General features: G+C 45.6%; 1 protein-coding gene across 2 annotated transcripts in view; it reads right to left on the reverse strand.

Moving 5' to 3' along the window:
* Positions 1-4,247: 4,247 nt before the first annotated feature.
* ABCD3 (ATP binding cassette subfamily D member 3) overlaps positions 4,248-27,275 on the reverse strand; it is a 136,511-nt gene continuing 113,483 nt past the window's right edge. For both annotated transcript variants that reach the window (XM_082266467.1, XM_082266466.1), the window contains exons 22-23: positions 14,963-15,019; positions 4,248-4,774 (exon numbers count right to left, since the gene is read on the reverse strand). In XM_082266467.1, the coding sequence (XP_082122593.1) occupies positions 4,697-4,774; positions 14,963-15,019 (135 nt within the window). In that variant the 3' untranslated portion in view covers positions 4,248-4,696. The remainder of the gene's footprint in view (positions 4,775-14,962; positions 15,020-27,275) is intronic.

The following is a 27,275-nucleotide window of genomic DNA, read 5'->3' on the forward strand; positions in this document are numbered from 1 at the left end:
CTGCAAAGAAAGGAAGATACAATGGGGCTGATTTAATACAGGCAAATAATCTGTGCACTATAGATCTGGGGGGGAACAAGCAAAGAAAGAAAAAAGCATTTTTGTTTGCACATGATTGGATGACAGAAATAAGCAGAGCTTTGCCACATTTCAGAGCATCCCCTCAGATCTAGCGCAACTGCACTTGCAGTGCACAGTATCAGGTGACCCGGAACAGGGAGTCCCGGGTCCCGATCGTTAGTACAAGACCTGGGGCTCTCGGTGACCTTGCGCGCTTCCAACACAAAGACAGGTAAGCAGATATATGACCTCATGGATAAAGGCGCACTTCCGTGAGGCTGCTTATCTGTGTACCATAGGCGGATGGGGTTAATCTTGCCAGAAATGTAGAGTCTCTGTCACTTCCTGTGAGCTGAAACAGGAGCATACAGAATGCACTCTCTTTTATAAACTTCTAATCCCATCAGTCCATCATATAATGGAGACTAGCCTGAATGACATCCATGGCTCCTTCCATAGATACATAGGAGAAATGAATGTAGACACAAACAGGAAGTGTGTTACTTTCAGCATTATCAGGTGAAAAACCAAGAAAACCTGAACAAAGGAAGCTGATGCAGCTACCACATATAACAACTGGTATGCTGCAATATATTATTTTAGTTCGATATCCTTTGTTACCTGAATAATTTGGCACTTTGTCGCTTTTGATAAATCGTGCAAGTGTTTAAAAACAGATGGAGGAGTACCAATCCTCAATTTTTTTTCTGACTGAAATGTACATTTTTCATTTTGAGTAGAAGCATAGAAAACGTTACACTTTTCAAATGTTTTCATTGTTTTACCTGGGCATTGGTGTAATTCTTTTCCTTATGCTTGCCTTACCCTGTAATGATGGGCTCACATGTTGTTTCTGAATTTTATAGTGTCATGGCTGATCAATTCTCCTACAGTGGGTACGAAAAGTATTCAGACCCCCCTTAAATTTTTCACTCTTTGTTATATTGCAGCCATTTGCTAAAATCATTTAGGTTCATTCTTCTTTCTCATGAATGTACACATAGCACCCCATACTGACAGAAAAACACAGAATTGTTGACATTGTTGCAGATTTATTAAAAAAGAAAAACTGAAATATCACATGGTCCTAAGTATTCAGACCCTTTGCTGTGACACTCATATATTTAACTCAGGTGCTTTCCATTTCTTCTGATCATCCTTGAGATGGTTCTACACCTTCATTTGAGTCCAGCTGTGTTTGATTATACTGATTGGACTTGATTAGGAAAGCCACACACCTGTCTATATAAGACCTTCCAGATCACAATGCATGTCAGAGCAAATGAGAATCATGAGGTCAAAGGAACTGCCTGAAGAGCCCAGAGACAGAATTGTGGCAAGGCACAGATCTGGCCAAGGTTACAAAAAGATTTCTGCTGCACTTAAGGTTCCTAAGAGCACAGTGGCCTCCATAATCCTCAAATGGAAGACGTTTGGGACGACCAGAACCCTTCCTAGAGCTGGCCGTCCGGCCAAACTGAGCTATCGGGGGAGAAGAGCCTTGGTGAGAGAGGTAAAGAAGAACCCAAAGATCACTGTGGCTGAGCTCCAGAGATGCAGTCATGAGATGGGAGAAAGTTGTAGAAAGTCAACCATCACTGCAGCCCTCCACCAGTCGGGGCTTTATGGCAGAGTGGCCCAACAGAAGCCTCTCCTCAGTGTAAGACACATGAAAGCCTGCATGGAGTTTGCTAAAAAACACCTGAAGGACTCCAAGATGGTGAGAAATAAGATTCTCTGGTCTGATGAGACCAAAATAGAACTTTTTGGCCTTAATTCTAAGCGGTATGTGTGGAGAAAACCAGGCACTGCTCATCACCTGTCCAATACAGTCCCAACAGTGAAGCATGGTGGTGGCAGCATCATGCTGTGGGGGTGTTTTTCAGCTGCAGGGACAGGACGACTGGTTGCAATCGAGGGAAAGATGAATGCGGCCAAGTACAGGGATATCCTGGACAAAAACCTTCTCCGGAGTGCTCTGGACCTCAGACTGGGCCGAAGGTTTACCTTCCAACAAGACAATGAGCCTAAGCACACAGCTAAAATAACGAAGGAGTGGCTTCACAACAACTCCGTGACTGTTCTTGAATGGCCCAGCCAGAGCCCTGACTTAAACCCAATTGAGCATCTCTGGAGAGACCTAAAAATGGCTGTCCACCAACGTTTACCATCCAACCTGACAGAACTGGAGAGGATCTGCAAGGAGGAATGGCAGAGGATCCCCAAATCCAGGTGTGAAAGACTTGTTGCATCTTTCCCAAAAAGACTCCTGGCTGTATTAGATCAAAAGGGGGCTTCTACTAAATACTCAGCAAAGGGTCTGAATACTTAGGACCGTGTGATATTTCAGTTTTTCTTTTTTAATAAATCTGCAACAATGTCAACAATTCTGTGTTTTTCTGTCAGTATGGGGTGCTATGTGTACATTCATGAGGAAGAAGAATGAACCTAAATGATTTTAGCAAATGGCTGCAATATAACAAAGAGTGAAAAATTTAAGGGGGTCTGAATACTTTTCGTACCCACTGTATGTGCATGGTTGGTTACAGCTAGTCTGATCCTATTTATCAAAAGGGACCAGACAACTTTCTATTACGGGTCACAAAACATGTGTTGCCATCATGTTGCATCACAAATGTAAGAGTATGTTTGTAATAAAAAAAAAATCTTCCATCTGCATAGTAAGCTCTCTGCGTGTCTGAATGTTCCGTCTACTTGTGGCTGTGTCAGATCTAATTACTGTAGAGCTTCTACCTGCATCAGCACAACAGTAATGAGGGATTGTTGGATATGTAGGTTTATCCCCAGGAAGTGTCAGTTCTCAGACTGCGGACAACCAGCCGTGGTTATTCATCAACTTGTGCAGCACCAAGTGGCATGCTTAATGTTTGAACACAAACTGCTGGCACAGAAATATGAAAATTGACTCTAATATAGGATGCGTGTACAGGGCAACAAATGACACCATGAAACTACTGGATTAATGCACATCTTATGCAAGTGAAAACACACAATGCAGGTGGGAAGGTTTAGAATGCCTTTAGGAATGAACTTTGCAAACACTCTGGAAAAGGATTTACAGAGATCCCATTTATTGCATACTCAGTGCATACCTTCATGTACGGTATTTTAACATATCCATCCAAATCTGTTACCCTCTCAACCCATATAACCAAAAATTGTCTATTACACCTGACAGTTATCTCCATGTTCAACAGTATTAAAATCCTTCCAATTAATAGTTAGTTTTAAGTTAATAGGTTATCATTAAATTACATGGAAAGGATCTGAAACAATACACTGAAATCTGCAGGTGGGAAGTGTAAATCTGTAATTACATATAAAACTGAAGACAGACAGGATCACGCCAACAGACGTACCTAGTGGCATAAAACTGGCTTTGGCCTGCCTGCTTTTCATAGTATACTAGCAGAAGTTTTAGGGTTCATGGAGAGCTAATTTATAAAGTGTCTAAGAAACAACGTATCTGTGCTGTCAATCAATTTTTCTCCCATTTTTATTAAAAGTGAACTCCAGGCTAAAACAGATATGCACAGATGAAATACTGCCTGAAGATCTGACTTTTCTCTACAGCAGTGAAGTAATACAACAAAGTCTTGTCTCCTCGCCACTAGTCAGATTGGATAGCAAAGGAAAAACAGTAGACTGCTGAACTCATCTCGGTCACTCTGCTCTCCACCTATCAGCATGTTGCTGGTTAGAACAGAAGCACTGCAGCAAGCCCGATTGGCCAACTTGTGATGCTCCCTCTCCCAGTCTGAGCTCTGTTGCACAGAACATAGCAAGTGGTTCACACCAAGTCAAATTCAAGCACTTACACCAGTTGCATTAAAAAAAAAAATATCAACTTTTTTTTTTTTAATGAACCTGCATAGATAGGTACATCTGCCTGGAGTTCAGCCGTAATAAAGATTTGAAGATAAAGCAAAGTACCTGACTGACTATCTTGGAAGACGCTTTTCAGGTACTTATAGAAGATCTGCACTGACAAAGCAATGAATATATTCTGCCGTATCCCCTCTGCTTGTGATCCCTAGAGTCCTGATTTTGGCGTTACAACACTAAGAAATCTGGTTAATTTACATAATCGTTAAGTGCATCTTGTTCATTGCCTTATTATTTCAAAATTAAAAAAAACAAGAAAAAAAAATAACCTGAGATTAATTTATAATAATAATAAAAAAAAATGCTAAATCAGTTGTACTGCCATCTCAAAATGCCTATGGCTACAGGCAACAGTGCAGTCAATGCTTAAAAAGGAAGCACATACAAGCCGATCATACTGTCCCTTAATTGTTAAGGAAAGCTGATAAAGTAAGGGATGGACCTTGCACTCCTTCTTGGAACTGTGCACATCAGTCCCTGGCCAAGAAAGTCAAAGGATGCAACTACTGACTCAGATCAGATCCCCTGGCTTGAACCTGGAGGAGGTATACTTGTATGTACCTCGTAGTACAGTAGTGTTAAGAATTACATTAAAGTATGCTCAGATGTCAAGATTCTACACATTAGATTCAGATTTGTAGGATTAGGCAACCTGCTAATTAAAAAAAAACTATCTTCTTGGTGTTTCCATGAGTTACACTCGATTTATAGGCTTTCCATTAACATCACTCTAAGATCCAAACTCCTCTGTGTCTTCAGTGATTGGCTTGAAAACATAATTTCCTCGGCCATCCATGTGGAGGTAGTACTGCAAAGACAGAGAGAACATACTGGTGAATAGAAGGAGACATAGGAGTAGAAATTTAGAGGATATCTAGAAGTATATAGCATGCATTCAATTTAATAAACAGTAAAGCACAACTTCATAGAAAACTGAAATTTTAGCTTTGTATAAGCGCTAGTGGGTTTATTTACTTGCCCATTTCTTTTATCTCTCAGATATCCTGCAGCCACAAATTTTTCACACAAGCTTCCCACATATCTGAATAAGTTTACTTTAGAGAAATTATTTTAAACTAGCAAAAGTGTGCCTGGTACAGAACAAGCAAGGGTGGAGTGGTTTAAGCTTTGGGGGTGTAAGGGAGGAAAGTGTGTAGGGTAATAGGGGGGGGGGGGGCTGGAATAAGTGGTGGGAGAAGCATAGACAGGCTTGGAGAGAAGAGGGGTGAATGATAGTAAGAGGGGGTATCTTGCTGACATTGCAGAAAGGGGAGTGGGTGAAGTTTAGGGATCTGGTAAAGTTTGAGTGGGTGAGGTGACGTCGGATGGATAGGGTAGGGGGATAGTATAGGAAAGGGTAAGGTGCACCAAGTAGCAGCTACAGAGATGCTGCCAGCCAGCCTGGATTCTGATAGGAGAGCTGCCTCCCTACACAGATCCTGCTCCATTACCTGCTCACACTGCAGAAGATTCTGACAGAGTGCCTAGGAGCTTCTCTTCTGCTGTTTCAGCGGTCTCCCCCTCATGCCTGCCTGTTATCGGAGACTGATTATACTGTGTAATCTGTCAGACTTCAGACAGTAGTAGGCTGCAGAGGAGACCGCTGCAGGGAGAAGGGCATGCTCTGTGCACAGAGGGAGAGCTCCTTTTAATCATCCATGCTGGTTGACAGCAATATAAGGAGAAGAGAGGGTTGGGTGTAAGGGGTTGCTTCTAAGCTCTGTAATGTGGCTGCATGAAGTGACCAGAACTGACATCAGAGCAGTGGTGGAGCTGAAGGGCAAGCTTCTGTTACTGTTGTGCTATCAGCCTTGCTTCCACCAAGCAAGTAGCTGGATAAAGACTAGTAACGACACAATGAAGATCCGTAAAGAAGGGCTGCAGGGGGCTCGTGAAAAAAGTAAGACAGACACATTTGATCAGAGGAGGGGACTAATCAGGGGGATGCATTGAAATCTTCTTACAACATGACTGTCCAATAGAGATAAAAAGGTGGGGGCGTGGAAAAGGAATTTTGACTTACCTGAAAACATATCTTGGAGATACAATACAGGACACAGGCAACTTATTCATATATTGTGGGTTATAGGTTCCTACCTCCAGGTGATTGGACATTGGCAAGCTTTTGGAGGACACCACCCCCCTAGTGTGCCTTCCCTGAAACCCTACCCCACACCATGAGTCCTCAGTTTTCATGGATGGCTCGGTGGATGGGATATTCATGGAGTCTGTCCTCAGCCCCTCTTCACATCACAACCCCCCTTTAAATCAGTGTCCTCAGTTCCCCTTTGCATCACAGTGCCCCTTTACATTAATGTAATGGGGACTGCCCTGTAAAAGGGGCAATGTGATATAAAAGAGACTGCACTGTAATGATTACAGTGCCCCCTTTACAGACCAGTCCCCCTTCTAAACAACTACGTTTACGAGGGGTAAATTATTGGGAGATCACTCGAAAGATTAAAAAAAAAAAGTAAGCTCAAATAAAAAGTTTTGGAAAAATTTACGTTCAGTATTGTCTTTCTGGAATACTGGATTTACCATTTTCTTGTGACAGAAATCCCTCTGAAAAATCACATTCAGATTCTTTTAGGAAGCACTAAAAATCCTGTATTAGGATTCTGATTTAAAATTAAGCGGCAAAGGCAGGTTTGTGTAAAATTCAGTGCTAGTAATTTATATTACAGAGATTTAAATCAAATCATAAAACAAACAGGCAACTGTGATCACATACTTTATTTAAAAATAGGTATATAATAAAAGTGGCATGAAAACTGCATCAAGTTGTCAATGTAATGTGCTTTTGTCATACCTCACGGCTTGCACGACAATGTCATTATCAGCAGAGCAGGAGGAGCGACTCCTACTGCCCCCTGCCCTGCTGATTGGAAAACATTGTCAGCTGGGCTGGCAGAGTAGTCAGGAAAGGTCACACAAACATGGTCGCACAGCAGGAGGTGAGCAGCGATCGTGGTCTGTAAAGGCCTTGTGCAGACCACAGTTAGCTGCTCCCCCTAGCCTCCCCCCGCTCACTATGCAACCTGGTCATCAACAGGCTGCGGACCGGAAAAAGTCCGCAGCCCGGGGGTTGGGGACCCCTGCTTTACAGTACTGTATTTCAAGATATGGAATTTACAGACAAGTCAAAGTTCCGGTTTTTAAAGATAGGTGTATTCTTAACCTTATCATTGTGAAGTAGGCTTCCAGTTAAGTAACATGTCTGACAGACGTGCTGGCTACCAAAAAGCCTACTTTGCTAGCTGGGTACACATGGGCCAAATAGCTGCCGGCTGACATTTGGTCAGTGGGTACAGCTGTCTTTCCAACAGAAGCTGGTCTAACGTCTGACTTTTGTAAAAGGGATATGTTGGACCACCAGCATCCAATCTACACTCACAGTCAATGGCTGCGAGCGCTGATCAGTGTGTTCTGATGTGGGGGCAGTCCCCATCAGAACAAAAAGACACAGGGGAGGGATCGCAGCACCCGCACAACTTGTGTTAGTATGGCAATCGGTCAGTCTTTTTTTTTTTTTTTTTGGTTCAGCCTGCTGGGTTGAACGAAAAAAAAAATGTTACATGTGTACCAGGCTTCGGAGAATATCCTTGATGGGTTCTAAAGGGTGGTTTCTGCAGTACGAAGAGAACCAAATTAAGGTCAGGAAAGCACAGGGTGCTATAAGGGGGGCTTAATACAGTTTCAAAAGCATTTGGAAAAGGATGTATAAGGCTGATACCTTCACTTTTAGGGTGCTAAGAGCTAGATTCTGGTCAATACCTGTTTGCAGGGTAATCTTTGGGACGGAATAAAATTAGAAAGGTGCATCACTTTGTGATATCTGAAATTAAACGTGATAAACAAAAATTCCAAAGTGATATATTGTGAGTCCCAATATTTGGATCGAGCAACAGTCCTGGACAAGGGATGGCGCTCCAACGTGTATACAAATTGAAGACCAATGAGAAATTTCTACTCGATTATGTACTCACCAGAAGCATGTGCATCAACAGCATTAAAAACCAGTGTGTTCCACCAGGTGTAGTAAAACCAGATCAACACTCGTGAGCCTCCACCAGCATATGCAATCACCAGAGGTTAGATGAATGTAAGCTTTAATAATCTCCTTTAGAGTAGGGTCCCTCCCTATTCCTTTTGTCAGTGAAACGAGGGGATCAGCCAGGGAAACAGTAAGCTGCATAAAAAAAACTTACCTCGGGAAGAGTGAACAGAAGTTACAGCTCCTGAGCACACAGATGCAGCAGCAATTAAGTCAGCACTTAGGCTCCTCCCAACACATTTCATGCGCAAGCACACTATCAAGGGATCTGCCTCAAGGAATTGGGAGGAAGCCCAAATGGAAGACACAACACATCCAGGAGGAAGAAGCCCAGCCCGTGACATCACACCACCAATGTGATATTAGTGTAGTGTGGTGTGCTGGCTGGCGGATTTGATTTTAAGCATAGCCGACTGTTTTCCCTGGAAGTGTTTTAATTAGAGGGGGATCAAATAAAGTATTTTAAATGAAGAGGACTATGATATGTCCAAAGTCTGAGGGGGACCAATTGGAGGTTGACTACCTGGGAGAGTAATAACAAATGGGTGACAAAGATGAGCTTACTTGTATTGCATTGGAGGTGAGCAGATTTTTCACCTGATGGTGGATGAGCATTATTCACAAGAAGATTGGGTAGGAATAATCACACACAGGGCACTGTTTGGTGCAGGACTGTTTTATTTAACTTTTGAAGCTATTCACAACTTCTATATGGACTTAAGCAGATTGTATTTCAATTAGGCACGTTTTATTGGTTGATTTTTATATATTGCAATATTGGTAGTTATCAAAAGTGTTACGCTTCACTTGAGTTGGTTTTAATTTATAGTGGAAGGTGAGGTTGAAACACCTTATAGTGTTAAAGCTAGTAATTTTTTGTTTGGCTGCGCTGATTGAAATAGCTTTGATTTTTTGGTTAATAATTTTAGATATTTGGTCCCCACCATACAGGAGTGTGGAAAGAAGTTTTGCTACATTTGTGTTTTTTTTTTTTTGGACACTATTACTTTGTATAATATTCAGCTTTATCTGTGACACTGTTGAGTTCTTTGGGGATATCTATGTACGCTATTATTTCTACTAGTTTCGGGTGATATATGCACTTAAAAATATATATTTTTTGGGACACATTAACATTTTTGTTGGTTTGTTGGAATCATATTTGTATAGTGTGTTGATTGGCATCAGCCATCAGCCTATTATCTTTGAGTACTCACAAAAGCGCAATGGGGGTTATAGATTACTGATAACTGATTGAATACATCTGGATAAAGAGAACATTTCTCCAGCTTGAAACGGTGTTCGCTAAGATAATCTGCTTGCCAGTTGTCCACTCCTAGGATGTGGACCACAGAGATCATTGGGGCAGTGAGTTTCTAGGCTCCTAGTGCACCCCTTAATGGTTGATATATGCTACTGTAGTGGCATTGTCTGACTGCACCCAAACCATGGAACACTACTACAAACTGAGCACTATAAGTAGGGAGATTGGCCCTGCCATATGCACTTCTTGGGCCAATCCAAGAGGAGTGGTTTGTGGGACTTCTGCTGCTGCACTGTTCAATTAATTGCTGCAATCTAAGGGACCGGTAAGGAAAAAAGGTTCCTTGATGATTTTTCTATAGGTGTATTCATACACAGGCTATACATACAATATATAAAATTATTTGTGCAGCGTTATGCAAATTAATGAATGAGATTAAAACCCTTCTGGGCATGTCTCAAGATGTGTTCCAGGGTTTCTACACAAACAACTGTTAAAATTGCTCTATAACAGCACGATCCTGAAAGATAGGGCCACGCAGGTCATTCATTGTTCCTAGTCCAGTTAGCTGCAGTTTGACGTACAGAAATAGCAGCGAGAGCTGGTTGCAGGGATGGTCCTGCTAGGCTAAACAGAGCTTTTAAGAAGGTCCCACATTTTTTGCAGAATCCTTGAAGGAACACCTTGAGTAGATACAGTGAGAGGTTTGTTTAGGACAGAAACAGCAAGTATAGCCCACTTTCTTGCAAACTCCCTTTCCACAGGATAGAGTAGTAAGCAAAGAATTTTGTGGGAGGGAAACCTATTTCAGGAGTGACCTAATCGTCATAAGCTCACATTCGGTTCATGAATAGTAAATGTTTTACATGTTTTTGTAGGTCTCTTTGTACCCATAGGGGCATGATGAGACTGAGGAGTGTCAGATTGCACAATGCCACCTTTTGCAGGCAGAGGGAATGAGAGGCTATGAAATTACCAGGATGGGGAAATAACTTCCCTAAGTTTGGCCAATCATTGGATAAGGAAGGGATTTCTACAGGAGGCCTTTTTAGAGCTTTAAGTATTCGGGGGCTGTGCAGCTCAAGATGTATCTATTCAGGAGACTAGTTAGCACTGCCTCAATTAATGAATCCATGGAAATTTAATTATGGCAAAATGGCAAGCAAGTAATTTCCTTAAACAGTGGAGAAGAGAAATCTCAAGGCGCCTTTGGCTGAAAGTGCACATCCCCATTGGTTTGTGCTGTAGCGCGTGTGTCAGGTAATTCTATTTTGTTTGGGAAGGATTATAATCAGGGAAATGGGAAGGCAGAAGACATCCTGTGGTTGATAGCCTGTAGCAGACTCAATGTTCATGTAAGTAGAAAAGAAAGTGGCACTTCCAGACCCAGGAACTTAGAAACTTGAGTTTTATTCTTCAAATCAAAGGTACAGCATCAGACAGGAACACAAGACAAACTGGACAGCAGATGCGTTTCACTCCTTGTGCTTATTCATTGCAAGCAATGAATAAGCACAAGGTGTGAAACGCGTCTGCTGTCCAGTCTGTCTTGTGTTCCTGTCTGATGCTGTACCTTTGATTTGAAGAATAAAACTCAAGTTTCCAAGTTCCTGGGTCTGGAAGTGCCACTTTCTTTTCTACTTACATGGACTTCTCAGGTTGCAGACCTTGATGAGCACCCATTCCTGCAGGACTGCCACAGTTGCTCGGGATCCATTCGGCTCAGCTGGCTGCTTTCAGAGCGGTGATTTGTTTCTTTATGGTTTCGCAGACTCAATGTTGTCAGTCCCGTTTCCCACTGCCAAGCACCTGTAATTCTCCACTGTTAAGTGAGGGTCTTCCCCTGTGCGGTACTCACATAATGCACGTGGATTGGGAGATTCAGCATGTCTGTATACACCGGTCACAGTAACCCAGATGCTAATCTTGTTACATGTAGCGCAACTGTAAGGGAACTGGAGTTATGGGGTTTGTTAAGACTTTTCATTCAGGAGCAAGAGAACTACTGGTAGCCTGGGAGAAACTTGAACTTTGCTTTGGGCCTGTAGCAGACTCAATGCCATCTGTCCTGGGCTTGTAGCAGACTCAATGACGTGTGTCCTGTTTCCCACTTCCAAGCACCTGTAATCCTACACTGCTAAGTGAGGGTCTTCCCCTGTGCGGTGCTCACATAATGGACGTTGGTTGGGAGATTCAGCATATCTATTTACACCAGTCACAGTAACCCAGATGCTTATCTTGTTCCAATAGCTGGTTCCTATTGAAGTTGGGTAACAGGCAGTGTGGCAAACGATCATCTTGCGTTGTTGGCACAAAATGGTGGCTGGATATGCACAGCTAAAAGTTTTATATGCACTGTGTCAATAGCCAGAAAGGAACACTTGTTTGGAAAGTGGCAATTTAAATAACTAAACGTTATAATAATGTTACCTATTAAAATGAACAGTGACACAATATAGTTAGAGAAAAACATTAAGAGTGCAAGTCCCTTTACATGTGTGCCCTTAGAGCCTGTGTACAAGGTAACACTGTTTTTTTACTCTGTGTCACTGGTCAAGTCCAGGCTTTTCCCATCACGGAGGGCATACTCTCAAAGGGGTCTTCAGAGTCTGGGTGCCATAGGCTGTGACCACGACCCTGGATCTGTATAGCACCATGCAGCTAATGACACTCAGGGTTCATACACATTTTTACCAATAAAATTCCATGACTTTTCCATGACTTCACGTAAATATTCATGACCTAAAGTTTCATGAAATCTCTATGTATACACGTTAAATAAGAAGAAAATCCATGTCACACCCAGCATATTTTTACTAAAATAAATGACAATCTTTGTAGTGTACATGGGGAAAAAGCTTCAGTTTAGGCAGTCATGATGGAGGTGCTCCCGGACTGGTATGGATGGCACAGTCAGATGCACAAAATGCAGCGCTTACTCTTTAGGCCCAAGCCACAGTCATGATGGAGGTGCAGGTGGACTGGTATGGATGGCACAGATGCACAAATGTGGCACTTACTCTTGTCTATACTCAGGGGTCAAGTCCTGGAAAAAAAGTGTGGGGCTGTGGACATGATACAGGAGGTGGTCAAAGGCTGCGTACATGATACAGAAGATGGTCAGAGACTGCGTACATGATACAGAAGATGGTCAGAGACTGCGGACATGATACAAGAGATGGTCAGAGACTGCGGACATGATACAAGAGATGGTCAGAGACTGCGGACATGATACAGGAGATGGTCAGAGACTGCGGACATGATACAAGAGATGGTCAGAGACTGCGGACATGATACAGGAGATGGTCAGAGACTGCGGACATGATACAGGAGATGGTCAGAGACTGCGGACATGATACAAGAGATGGTCAGAGACTGCGGACATGATACAGGAGATAGTCAGAGACTGCGGACATGATACAGGAGATGGTCAGAGACTGCGGACATGATACAGGAGATGGTCAGAGAGTGCGGACATGATACAAGAGATGGTCAGAGAGTGCGGACATGATACAAGAGATGGTCAGAGAGTGCGGACATGATACAAGAGATGGTCAGAGAGTGCGGACATGATACAAGAGATGGTCAGAGAGTGCGGACATGATACAAGAGATGGTCAGAGAGTGCGGACATGATACAAGAGATGGTCAGAGAGTGCGGACATGATACAAGAGATGGTCAGAGAGTGCGGACATGATACAAGAGATGGTCAGAGAGTGCGGACATGATACAAGAGATGGTCAGAGAGTGCGGACATGATACAAGAGATGGTCAGAGAGTGCGGACATGATACAAGAGATGGTCAGAGAGTGCGGACATGATACAAGAGATGGTCAGAGAGTGCGGACATGATACAAGAGATGGTCAGAGACTGCGGACATGATACAAGAGATGGTAAGAGACTGCGGACATGATGCAAGAGATGGTCAAGAACTGCGGACATGATGCAAGAGATGGTCAAGAACTGCGGACATGATGCAAGAGATGGTCAAGAACTGAGGACATGATACAAGAGATGGTCAGAGACTGCGGACATGATGCAAGAGATGGTCAAGAACTGCGGACATTATAGAAGATAGAAGAGCACTAGGGAGGCCGGAGAGCACAGGGGAAGCAGAGAGCACTGGAGGAGCTGAATGGCACGGAGGGGGGGGGGGGGAAATGGAGAGAATTAAGGGGGGGTTTGGAAAGCATTGCAGGGGGGTTGGAAGGCGCAGGGGGGTGGAAGCAGGGAAAACCAGGGGGATGGAGAGCACAGGGGGAGGGGGGGGGGAACTGGAGAGCACTGTCTGGGGGGGAACTGAGGGGGCTAAACAGCACTGTGGGAGCGTTAATAGCACCGGGGGGGGGGGGTTATTAGCACTGAAGGGAGGCTAAAGAGCACTGAGGGGGGCCTAAAGAGCACTGAGGGGGGCCAGCAAAGGAAGTTGTATAGGAGGGGGATGGGGCAGCTGCATATAGATGAATTGAACTTTCCATATTCCTAGTGCAGCTTCTGAGAGGAGGAGTAACAACATTCAGCAACATGAGGCATGAGGAATAAATATGGAAAGTTCAATTCATCTCTATGCAGCTGCCCCATCCCATCCCCCTCCCATCCAGCACACAAAACGAGACTCCTCAGGCACTGACCTTCTTCCTGCAGCTGCTTTCTAGGAAGTACTTCACACTGAGATGCGGACACCGGCCTGACACCCATCAGTGCGGCGAAGCGGGCAGCCTGGCGGACACCTGCCTGACATCCTCCCAGTGCGGCGATGCGGGCGGCCCTTCAGACACCCCCCAGTGCGGCGATGCGGGCGGCCCTTCAGACACCCCCCAGTGCGGCGATGCGGGCGGCCCTTCAGACACCCCCCAGTGCGGCGATGTGGGCGGCCCTTCAGACACCCCCCAGTGCGGCGATCCGAGTGGCCTGGCTGATATCCCCACCCAGTGCGGCTATCCCAGTGGCCTGGCTGACATCCCCACCCAGTGCGTCGATCCCAGTGGCCCGGCTGACATCCCCACCCAGTGCGGCGATCCCAGTGGCCCGTCTGACATCCCCCAGTGCGCACGCCTCCCCCCTCCCCCGCCTGCTGGTACGCCCCTGGGAGCGGGACAGTAAGTGCACTTCTCAGTTTCAGGTTTCAGCGGATCAATCCGCCGCAGAGTTCCTAGCCTGTCACGGTCTATTCATATTGAAGAGACCAGTGATCAGGCTTCAGCTTTGCAGTGCGCTGCGGCAGATTAATCCACCTAAACCCGAAACAGAGAAAATAGTCCACTTACTGTCCCCCGCTCCCACAGAATACAGTACAATACAATACATTTTCTAAATAAAATAGGTGCACAAAATTCCATGACTTTTCCAAAACTTAGTGGGTTTTACTCATTTTCCATAACTATTCCAGTCCTGGAAAGTGTCATGTCAAAATTCCATGACTTTTCCAGGATTTTCATGACCGTACGAACCCTGGACACTATGTAACACAGAATCCAGTGCCTGAAGCAAACACTGCAGGCCAGCCCCGCCACTGTGGGGTCCGGGTACGGTTGCCAAGGTGTGTATGAAAATCTCAGATCCGGAAACTGCTATTGAACCATGAATTAAATAAAGCGGTCAGATTGTGATTATTTCACAGTTAATCTGTCACTGATCAATGCCCTCAAATAATGTATACATAAAGACACTTTACCTCATGGTGTTTCCACAGGGACTTTCTGTGTGACACTGTGAAAAGAGTTATTCCAACCTGAGAATGATAAACAAAACAGACAAAGAACAATCAAAAATCTGTCTTTGACTCTATCAATATTAATCACTTCACTACAGCTACCGTTTAAAGCAGAATTAAACCAAAAAGCACACATTTATTACATTGCAGCTTACCAATTCTTAGATGTGATGGCTGTATTAGTTTTCTTTTTTGGGCTCTCTTTCCTCTATTTTAATTTGCTAGTACATAACACCCACCCCCCCAAGACTGACAATGCTGTTGTCAAAAGGGGTTTATGTTGCTCCTTCATCCAGAGTGGATGCACTCTAATACAGGAGATGTGTTACTGGCCAGATCTCCAGGTAAAAACAGAAGGAAAAATCCTAAAAGAAAACAAATGCAGGCACCACATCTAATGAATAGTAAGCTGCAATAATTATAAGGCTGGAGTCACAGTATGTATATTGCATTGCATGCATTGGCATGCCTATGCCTTGATTTGGTCGCTGTATTCTGTGAACACTTCCTACATCTGTAATATAAGACAATGGAACATTAGAGACATTGGTTACGATTCCTGAGAAATGGGTGACACAGCTAAACAATGTGTTACAACACTTGTCAACACTTGGTGAACACATGGGGTATTTTGATAAGCTCGGATAGCGGAAGAAGCCCTTAGAGAATTGTGTACACAGTTTTTTTTCTCAGGGTACTGTTAAGGCATACACATGAAAGGCTATAGATCAAGAACGAAAGGCAACAATTCATATACTTGAAAAATATATAGATGTGCATTGACATACGTTTTGATCCATTTCCATTGACGTCAATAGATAACACATCAGGGGAAAAAATGCAAAAAAGTGTGAAAGGCCCTAATTCTAGAAAAAAATGATGTTGAGGTACCAGCAATGGCTCTTATCTCAGTGGAGGTTCGGCTCCCCTCCAGACCACCCACAGCCTCCTGGGACATGTCACAGGTTCCAGGAGGCCGTGGGACCATGCACAGGGCGGCTCACACTTGCACAGTGGGGAGCCAGCTGTGAAGCCACAGGGGGTTACAGCAAGCTTTCCTCAGTCAACATGGAAGCACTGGGGACCCGAGGACCAGCCTGGGTTAGGACAGCACTGGATCCCTGGACAGGTAATTGTCTGTTTATTAAAAGGTAGCAGCTATAGTATTTGGAGCTGCTGACTTTTATTTATTTTTTAAATGACTGAAGATTCTCTTTAAAGCCAAACTGCAGCCTAAATGTTTTAGTTAAGGAGACCATGCAGAAAAGTCTGAACTTCTGATGGTTGTCAGACAGCACATGAATGAGGGAAGATCTACCAAAAGCAAAACTGAAATAAAAACATGACTGATCTTAATGTTGTCACTTTAGACAAGCTTTCAGCAGAGTTCTGGGTAGTCCTAGCATTTAGGGCAGTATGCGCCCAGGAGTAAATGGCAGAAAAGCAGACTGCTTGTATTCAGGGCATTCATCCCTGGGCACATGCGGCCCTAAATGTTAGTACTATTCCCTACACCTTCCAGCCGCAGCAGCGCTTAACAGTCTACCAACAGTAGAGCTGGGCAGTGCATCTGTGCCTTTCATTCGTCCAGTGTGCATGAGTCCCAAAGCTTCTGACAGCCAGCTCTCATTAAGATCTGCATTCTACGCACCTGCTTTAAAAATACAGGGTGCTTTAGTGCCCTAAAGAAAGCAGTTCAATATTTTATTGAATGCTTTGTAAAATGCTTTCTGAAACTGAATACCATTTACAAACAAACAATACCCATGTGATAGGAGCCTTATTGCTAAACACATGTGAATGAATTAAAAAAGTTAGGAATTAGGACCAGTGTATAACCACTCATTCTGAGGCGGCCATGTTGTATCTGTGGACAAAATGACAGCTGTGTCTACAAAAACAACATGGGATCCACTAAAGCATATTTTCAGAAAAGGTTAGGCACAAACAGGTATCTAGGGCTGGTATAGGAAGAGAGCTAATTTTTTTTTTTTTTTTTTTTTTTAGGGGGGGGGGGGGGGTTCTAAAACCGGGATAAATCAATTTAAACAGTATCTAACATTTAGAAATCTCAACAGATCTGCCATTACAGATTTGAGGTCTAACCTAAAAGATGAATGTGGACTACCTTGGGAGTGCAATAAAAAACAAACCATCACATGAGTTATACTACCAGGAAGAAAACATACAAAAAAAAATGCATACACAAATTATATGTTAAGGTGAGAAAGGTCCGTCTAAAATGTAAGCATCTGGAATATCATCTGGTAAACCCAGAGGGTGAGTCAATTTCAAAACATAGATTTTGGAGCCGATGGTGGGAAAAGCCAATTCTCAGATCTTCCATGAAGAAAGACTGGAATGGATGGAATAGGGTATACAGGAAAAACATGAGCAAGCCTGCCTACTAATCAACCACCAAAAAGCCCCAGGAAATTCTCGGTTTATGTAAATTCATAAAGAAAAACTATAATACCATTAACTACTCCACTCCCACACCCTTTTTTTCCTCTTCTCTATAGGATTAGCATGTTTTCTTCTCCTGTTTCGGAGATGTGTTAGCTGAATGCCCTGTAATGTTTTGCATTTTAAAGGCTAAGTCCACCTTTTACAAAAAACAATTTACAGAAAAAAAGAAAAACAAAAAATTGCATTTATATTTTAGCATGTGAGCCTGCAAAACATTGCAACCTTGATTAGTGAATCATAGGTGCAATGACATGCTCATGCAGCTCTGTGTCCATACCAAGGTTTGGACTTAAAGGTACTAATCAATATACTTGTGTTCCGTTGAGAACTACATTTCTGTTTGGCACCGTGGAAGATGGGACCTGCAGTGCATTCATTCACAGATCACTGAATGAACGCAGCTTCGTGGGCAAGGCCCTATACAGCAGCGCAAATTTCAAAAGTGACAGCTGCCATGGAGGAGAAGGACCTCTGCATGTTGTTACGTCCAGCTTTTACCATGTATCTTGGTCCCAAAGAGACCTTTGAAGGGCAAGTTTACCTTTACATGAAAAATGAAAATGTGAACTAACTTCAAAAAGGGAGTTAGTTCATCTGCAAAGATGGATTTTTTTTTTCATTTTCATGTAGCTGACTTTTAAGTAACCTAATCCCATACAGAACAAGAAAAAGGAACTCCATCTCTAGAATGACTGTCAGAGCAGACATTTGCCTCTTCAAAACCATCAAGACAGACAACTAAAGTAGGGACGGTTTGCACCTAAATGGGAAGGGTGCAACCGTACTGGGAGAGAAGATGGCCAACAAGTTAGAGGGGCTTTTAAACTAGGTGATGGGGGGGGGGGTACAGATGTAGAATTAGCCAGCGGGGAGCAAAGTACAGGGGGCACAAATGGAGATATTAGCAGTAGTGTGTTCAGAGTTCCTAAACTCAAGGTCCGTATGGGGAAAAATCGCAAGAGCTGACTAAAAACATCAAATGAGGATATAGTATGCAACCGGACAAAAAGTATGAGGTTTGTATACCAATGCTAGAAGCCTGGCCAACAAGATGGGAGAGCTGGAGCTGCTGATGTATGAGGAGGACTTAGATTTTGTGGGGATTACAGAGACTTGGTTTGACAGCTCTCATGATTGGCTGGCGACCATTCAGGGATATTCCCTTTATCGCAGAGATAGAGTAGGTAAAAAAGGGGGAGGGGTATGTCTGTATATTAAAGTGGAGTTCCACCCTAAAATTGAACTTCGGTCCATCTTCTTGCTCCGGGTCACCTGAAAAACAAATGGATAATCGCAATTTTTTTTTTTTTTACTTACCTTGTTTTAGAAGAAAATATACTTACTTAACTTCCTCTTCCTCCCTCTGCGGCCACGGCCGCCGCCATCACTTCCTGGTTTGCAATGATTCCTGGGAGCTGAACGTCATCGCTCCCAGGAATCAATGCGCCTGCACCGGCCCCGACGTCAGTTCCGGTGCATGCCCAGAAGCTGTGCAGGGATGACGCTGCAGCCCCGGAAGTGACGGCGGGGCCGGTGCAGTGCATCGTGGGACCGAAGAGGATGCAGAAGGGGATCGCGCTGGCTTCAGCTGCCCACACCTGAGATGGCAGCGCTGGACAAGACATTTTCAAGGTAAGTATTTCTTCTAAAAGGTAAGTGCAACCTTGGACAGTTCAGAGGCTATCCATTGTGGAATGCACTAGCCCTGACTGTCCCGGGGGTATTTTTATGTAATTTTTTTTGTTTTAGGTGGAACTCCGCTTTAAGAACAGTGTACAGCTAAATATGATGGACGATATTATTAATGGAGCTAGGGATGAGGTAGAATCTCTATGGGTAGAACTTCAAAAGGGAAGGCACTATGGGGAAATTAATATTGGGCATATGCTATAGGCCCCCCAACCAGAGGGAGGAGGGGGAGGCAGCGGACCTCCTATTACAGCTTGGAATGGCAGCAAGGATGGGAAATGTAATTATAATGGGGGACTTTAATTATCCAGATATAGACTGGGCAGAAGGAACCGCACATTCATCCAAGGCTCGGCAGTTCTTAAATGTTTTGCAGGACAATTTCATGGGTCAAATGGTGAATGCACCGACAGCAAACAATGCAGTACTAGACCTACTGATTACCAACAATACAGACCTCATCACGAATATAGAAATACGGGGCAACTTAGGAAACAGTGACCATAGGTCAATTCGTTTCAGTATAAATCATAGTAATAGGAAACACAAGGGTAATACAAGGACACTGAATTTCAAAAGAGTCAACTTCCCTAAACTGCGCTCTTTGCTAGACAATATCAAATGGGATAGAACCCTGGGAACAAAGAACACAGAGGAAAAATGGGAGTGCTTCAAGAACATACTAAACAAAAAGATTGGCCAGTGCATTCCAAAGGGGAATAAATTTAAAAGAGCTAAAATAAACCCTGGGTGGCTAAACTCCAACATAAAAATGCATATTAATACTAAAGAAAAGGCCTTCAAAAAATTCAAGGCTGAGGGGTCATTGGCAGCATTCCAACATTACAAAGAGTGCAATAAGAAATGTAAAGGCAAAATCAAGGCAGCTAAAATAGAACACGAGAGACATATAGCGGAAGAGAGTAAAAAAAAAAAAAAAAAAAACCCCAAGAAATTATATAAATAGTAAGAAAGCGTGGCCAGAACACATTGGCCCCATAAAAGATGACAAAGGGAATCTGGCCACAGAGGACAGAGAGAAGGCAAAAGTGTTAAATAATTTCTTCTCTTCAGTCTTCACAAAAGAATTGGGGGGCTTCATTAACCAAGTTTGTAATGATAAATTAAATAATACACCTCAGGAAGTACCCCCATGGTTAACAGAAGATAGACTTAGAACTAAACTAGAGAAACTGAACATAAATAAATTACCGGGACCAGATGGCTTACACCCGAGGGTTCTTAAAGAACTCAGCCAGGTGATAGCCAGACCATTATTCTTGATAATATTCTTGTAGACGGATAGTCTACAGAAGGGTATGGTGCCAGCTGATTGGAAAAAAGCCAACGTGGTACCAATATTTAAAAAGGGCCGAGATATATACTGGGCAACTATAGGCCAGTCAGACTAACATCAGTAGTCTGCAAGTTTTTGGAGGGGATGTTAAGGGACTATATACAAGACTTTTGTAATGAAAACGGTATTATTAGTAGTAATGAGCATGGATTCATGAAAAATCATTCTTGCCAGACCAAGCTAATAACCTTCTATGATGAAGTGAGTTGCCATCTAAAGGAAAGCCTGTGGATGTGGTGTATCTGGACTTTGCAAAGGCATTTGACACCGTTCCCCACAAACGCTTACTGTACAAACTAAGGTACGTAGGTATGGACCATATGGTGAGTACCTGGATAGAGAACTGGCTCCAGGGGCGAATCCAGAGGGTGGTGATACATGGGGAGTACTCAGATTGGGCGGGTGTGGAAAGTGGGGTCCCCCAAGGATCTGTCCTGGGACCAATCCTGTTATTTATTCATAAAACGATCTAGAGGAGGGGATATCTAGCACAATCTCGGTATTTGCGGATGATACTAAACTAAGCAGGCCAATATATTCTATGCAGGATGTGGAAACCTTACAAGCAGACCTGAAAAAAATAATGGGGTGGGCAACTACATGGCTGATGATATTTAATGTTGAAAAATGTAAGGTAATGCACTTGGGCGTCAGAAACACGAAAGCAAGCTACTTGCTAAGGGGGGACCTTCTGGGTGAATCTAAGATGGAAAAGGACCTGGGGGTCCTAGTGGACAACAGGCTTGGCAGTGGCATGCAATGCCAAGCCGCTGCAAGCAAAGCCAACAGAACACTGGCATGTATAAAAAAGGGGATTCACTCCAGAAATAAAGAGATTATGCTCCCACTTTACAAGACTCTGGTCTGGCCACATCTGGAGTATGCGGTCCAGTTCTGGGCATCGGTCCTCAGAAAGGATGTGCTAGAACTGGAGAGGGTCCAGAGAAGGGCAACAAAGATAATTAGGAGAATAGAGGACATCAGCTTATTCTCTCTGGAGAAGAGACGCTTGAGAGGGGATATGATATCAATGTACAAATACTGTACTGGTGATGACCATAGCATAAGGTACAAACTTTTCAGAGAAAGGGAATACAATAAGACACGTGGCCACTCACTAAAACTAAAGGAAAAACGGTTTAACCTTAAAATACGTAAGGGGTTCTTTACTGTCAGAGCGGTAAGGATGTGGAATTCTTTTCCACAAGCAGAGGTATCAGTGGGGAGCATCGATAGTTTTAAAAAACTATCAGATGGGCACCTTAAAGACCACAACATAAAGGGGTATACAAAGTATGGTTAACGGCAAAAACACACACACATCATAGGTTGAACTGGATGGACTGATGTCTTTTTTCAACCTCACAAACTAAAACTATGTAAAGTAAAAAAAAAAAAAACTCCTTAGGGGTGGAACAGTGGCTTCTGAGACCATCTAGGAGAGGAAAACTGAATTTTTGTAAAATCTTACCTGTAAAATTCCTTTCTCTGAGTCCTCCGACAGTCGCCGCCTCTTCATATTCGTCACATATGGGGTATTAGACTTTGCTCCGAAGGAGTAGCTAGGCAACAGAATATGTTAACAATAAAGCTTTAACATATCCCACCCTCAAGGGGTGGTCCCCTCAGTCAATACCCTCCTACTTCCTGCAACCATATCTCAGTTTTAGTGGAATAGCAGTAGAGTATACAATCAAACCCCAAAAGAGGGGCGGGGGCGGCGACTGTCGGAGGACTCAGAGAAAGGAATTTTACAGGTAAGATTTTACAAAAATTCCGTTTTCTCTTACGTCCTCCGACAGTCGCCGCCTCTTCATATTCGTCACATATGGGGACGTCCCAAAGCAGTGCAAACATGAGGGGTGGGAAACGCATCCGCGCCGAAAGGCAACGCAGTCTCCACATCAAAGAAAGGAACCTTACCAAAGGAAGGAAACCAGCTGGGCAACAGCAAAAATAAGTGCTCAACAGGAGCAACAACCCAGGAAAAGACAAAAAAACCAGGGGATACAAAACTTATCCCAACAGCCAGGAGTCCCCAACAAGGGACCTTAGGGAACAGCCGCACTAAGAACCTTGCGGCCAAAGGAAGCATCCGCCGATGCCTGAACATCTACTTTGTAGAATTTTGTGAAAGTGTGCACGGTCGACCAAGTCGCCGCCTTACACACCTGGGCTACAGAAGCCCCATGACGACAGGCCCAAGACGTACTCAGAGATCTAGTAGAGTGCGCCTTCACAGGCACAGGGGGAACCTTCCCCTGCAAAGCATAGGCCTGTTCAATGGTCTGCCTGATCCATTTGGCGATGGTAGAGGCCGAAGCCGCCATGCCCTTCCGAGGACCCTCTGGCAGAACAAACAAGGAGTCCGTCTTTCGAAAAGACTCAGTCGATTTAAGGTAAACCCTTATCGCCCGAACAACATCCAGAGAGTGCAATCTCACCTCCTTTGGATGTTTAGGCTTCGTGCACAATGAAGGCAAGACAATATCCTCATTAAGATGGAATTCCGAAACTCGTTTCGGCAGAAAAGAAGGATTAGGTCGTAAGACCACCTTATCCAAATGAATAACCAGGTACGGAGACTTGCAGGACAAAGCCGCCAGTTCCGACACTCTGCGAGCCGAAGTGATCGCCACCAAAAAGGCGACCTTTTTGGACAACATAGACAACGAGATCTCCCTGATCTGTTCAAAAGGAGCACGTTGTAACACAGAGAGAACAAGATTCAAGTCCCAAGGGGGCAGAGGATCCCGCCTCGGGGGAACCAGATGCCGCACACCCTGAACAAAGGTGCCAACCAATGGGTTGGAAGCCACGGGACGTTGAAACAGAACGGCCAGAGCAGACACCTGACCCTTTATCGTAGCCAGCGCCAAACGCTGATCAACACCCGTTTGAAGGAAAGACAGCACACGGGACACCGAGTACGTGCGGGGTGAAAACCCCCTGGACTCACACCAGGCAAAATAGGCCTTCCAAGTACGGTAATAAACCTTCCCCGAGGAAGACTTCCTCGCGTTGATTAAAGTATGAACGACCTCCGGAGAGAGACCCCTCTCCTTCAGGACCTCGGTCTCAACAGCCAAGCCGTCAAAGCCAGCGACTGTAAAGCAGGATGGTATATCGGTCCTTGAGACAGTAGATCGCCTCGAAGAGGCAGACGCCACGGGGCGTCGACCGCCAGATTCACGAGGTCTGCGTACCAGGACCGGCGAGGCCAGTCCGGTGCCACAAGAATCACCGTGTTGCGTTCCGAGTGTAACCTGCGAAGGAACCTGGACAGCAACTGAATCGGTGGAAACGCGTACATCAGCCTGTACTGATGCCACGGGGCCACTAACGCGTCCGACGCGTCTGCCCGAGGGTCGCGCGTCCTTGCCACGAACCTCTTCACCTTGTTGTTGAGGCGAGACGCGAACAGGTCCACATCTGGAAGACCCCACTTCGCGCACAACGTCTGGAAGACAGCCGGATGGAGAGACCATTCCCCCTGATCCAGGGTCTGGCGACTCAGATAGTCCGCCTGCCAGTTCTCCACTCCCGGAATGTGAACCGCCGTTATCGCCGGGACATGAGTCTCGGCCCAAGACAGAATGTCGGCCACTTCTCGAGCCGCTCGGGCACTCCTGGTGCCCCCTTGGTGGTTGATGTAGGCCACCGCCGTGGCATTGTCCGTCTGCACCCGAACCGGGCAACCCTGCAGCCGGTCCGTCCAGCGATGAAGACAGAGCCTTATCGCACGCAATTCCAGAATGTTGATCGGAAGGGAAGACTCCCCCTCCGACCAAGTCCCCTGAGCGGACAGAACGCCCAGAACACCACCCCAGCCCGACAGGCTGGCATCCGTGGTGATTACCGTCCACAAGATCGGACGAAACGACTTGCCCCCGGACACCAACGGGGACTGGAGCCACCACAGAAGGTTTTCCCTGGTGCGAAGACTCAACGAGATTTGAAGATCCAGAGATTGAGGGCGCCCGTCCCACCTGGACAGGATCTCCGCTTGGAGACCCCGCGTGTGAAACTGTGCGAAAGGAATCGCCTCGAAGGCCGAGACCATCAATCCCAGACATCTCATACACGTCCGCAGAGACGAGTTTGGAACGTCCCTGAGGGACCTGACTTCCTCCCGGAGAGTCCTGAGTTTGTCTTCCGGCAGGAAGACCTTCGCCTGCACCGAGTCCAGTATCATTCCCAGATAGGGGAGACGAACCGACGGACTCAGTGTCGACTTTGGAAAATTTATCGTCCAACCAAACTCCTGCAGAGTTTGCATTGTGACAGACAGGTCCTCCTCCAGACCCTGTCTGGTCGCAGACCGAACCAGAATGTCGTCCAGATACCCCAGGACAGAAACGCCCTGGGCCCTCAATAAAGCCAGAACCAGTGCAAGCACCTTGGTGAAGACCCGCGGAGCCGAGGCGAGACCAAAGGGCAACGCCACGAACTGGTAGTGATCCTCCGCAAGGGCAAATCGAAGGTACCTCTGATGACCCTCGAATATGGGGATGTGAAGGTACGCATCCTTCAAATCGATGGAGGCCATGAATTCCCCCGGAACCAGGGCAGCCACCACCGACCGCAGGGATTCCATGCGGAACTTGCGAACCCGCACAGAGCGGTTCAGAGCCTTCAAGTCCAGAATCGGACGAACCTTGCCCTCCTTTCTGGGCACGGTGAACAGATTGGAATAAAACCCCCGAAACCTGTCCCGATGAGGCACCGGAACCACCACTCCCTGAGCCCTCAGGTCCCGCACCGCCAGGTGCAGGTCCCGCAGGCGCTCTGGAGACAGTTAAAGATTTGAGGGAAAAAATCTGCTCTCCGGCCGAGAGAGAAACTCGATCTTGTAACCAGATCGAACGATTTCCAGAACCCATCTGTCCCGCACACGGGCCAACCAGGGCTGAAGAAAACCGAGCAAGCGTCCCCCCACCCCAAAACTGGGTGAGGGCGCCCCTTCAGGCCGAACTGTTATGGGCTGCAGGTCCGGATTGGCCGGACTTCTGTTTCCCAGACCAGGGCTTCTTCTGAGAGCCTTGACCTTTGAACGGTTTGCCCTTGTAGTGCGGCCGAAAGGCATGAAAGGACCCCTGAGGGGGCCGAAAATTTGCATGCTTCTTCCCAGAAGCCCCCTTAGCCTTGGGGAAATGGGGCAAGAGAGTGCTCTTACCCCCGGTGATCCCCTTAATCAACACATCCAGGGACTCCCCAAAAAGGCGAGACCCATCATAAGGCAGATTGGCTAAGGTCTTACGTGAAGATTGGTCCACCGACCAACATTTTAACCAAACCAGGCGGCGAGACAACACCGCCACGCTGTGCACACGTGCAGCCAACGGAATCAGGTCCAGGTCCGCATCACACAGATACATGACACCCTGGTGGATCTGATCCACCATATCCAGGGTCGCCGGCGAGGCCGAATCGGCCACTAGGACGCGCCTAAGCATCTGCGTCCAACTTGCGATCGCCTGGGCCGCCATGAGAGAAGCAAACAGAGCCTTAAGCATAGAACCCGTAACAGAATAAGTATGACGGGCAAGAGACTCCAGTCTCCTATCCGTGGCATCACGGAAAACAGGGGAACCCTCTGCAGGAATCGCAGTGGCTTTGTTCAAAACCGCAATTGCATGATCCACTGGTGGAGGCACACACCACCTTTCATCAGTGGCAGGCGAAAAAGGATAACGCAGCTTGAATTTACTTGGTACCGCAAAAGGTTTGCGCAGATCGCGCCATTGATCCTTAACAGCGCGCTGAAAATCAGCATTGCAGGGAAAAACCTGCGGCGTCCTGCGTTTTCTCTGCGTCCCATAAGCCGCCAAGGCAGCGGGGGGACACACTTCGTCCTGCAAACGCAGCGTTTGCTTAATGGAAGCAATCAACTCATCCATGATTGCAAGCTCTTCAGGCGAGCCAGGGGGAGAATTATCGACCCCCTCAACTTCAGCCTCCACCTCAGACCCCACTAGATCAAGAGAGGAGCGGGACCCCGATAAGGAGGCCCCTGCCAGAACAGCCCCATCACCTTCACCCTCAGAATCAGAGGAAAGAGCAACTCTGGGCCTTTTAGTAGATTGAGCAGCCACCAGCATTTGCACCTGAGCAGCAAGGCCAGCCACAATAGTGGCTAAATCCCCCCCTGGGGGGGAAACAGCGGTCCCCTGGCTTTCCACCAATACTGTAGGAAATTTGCCCTCCTGAGAATCCATTGCCCCTGTAATGCCAGACAACCAAGGGTTAACTGCCCCTTTTTAGCAAGCGCGGCAAGCGCAGCCCACCGCACCACACTCAAGCACAATGAGACCCCCACAGGGAATATGCAAACTGAACACAGGCAATGGATAGCAAGAACAGAAGGATAAAACCTGAGGAGACCCTCGCCGCTGCTGCTGCCTCGATCGGTGTTCCTGGAAAGAGGAAGTGATGCTGCCAGGGCGCTCTATGTAAGCCTATGGAGGCTACAAGAAAATGGCCGCCATGCATGTAAACCATGCGGCCGGAGCGGGTGTAGGCAAAATGGCGTCGTTTGGCGCCGAAACCGCCGCTCCACAGTGCATTAAAACACACATTACATTCCAATATAAGAATACATGTCAGATCGCCGCAGCGATCGCTGTATATGCCCAAACATGCCAAAAAAACATGCCCCACAGCACACAGCTTCTCACACTGCCCAGTCTGACACACACAGTGTCATACAGCTCCCCCCCCCCCCCCTTGCAGCCCACAGCATGCAGCCGAGAGATAGGG

This window comes from Pelophylax lessonae, assembly GCF_965119305.1.
Source record: "Pelophylax lessonae genome assembly, chromosome: 8".
NCBI lineage: Eukaryota > Metazoa > Chordata > Amphibia > Anura > Ranidae > Pelophylax > Pelophylax lessonae.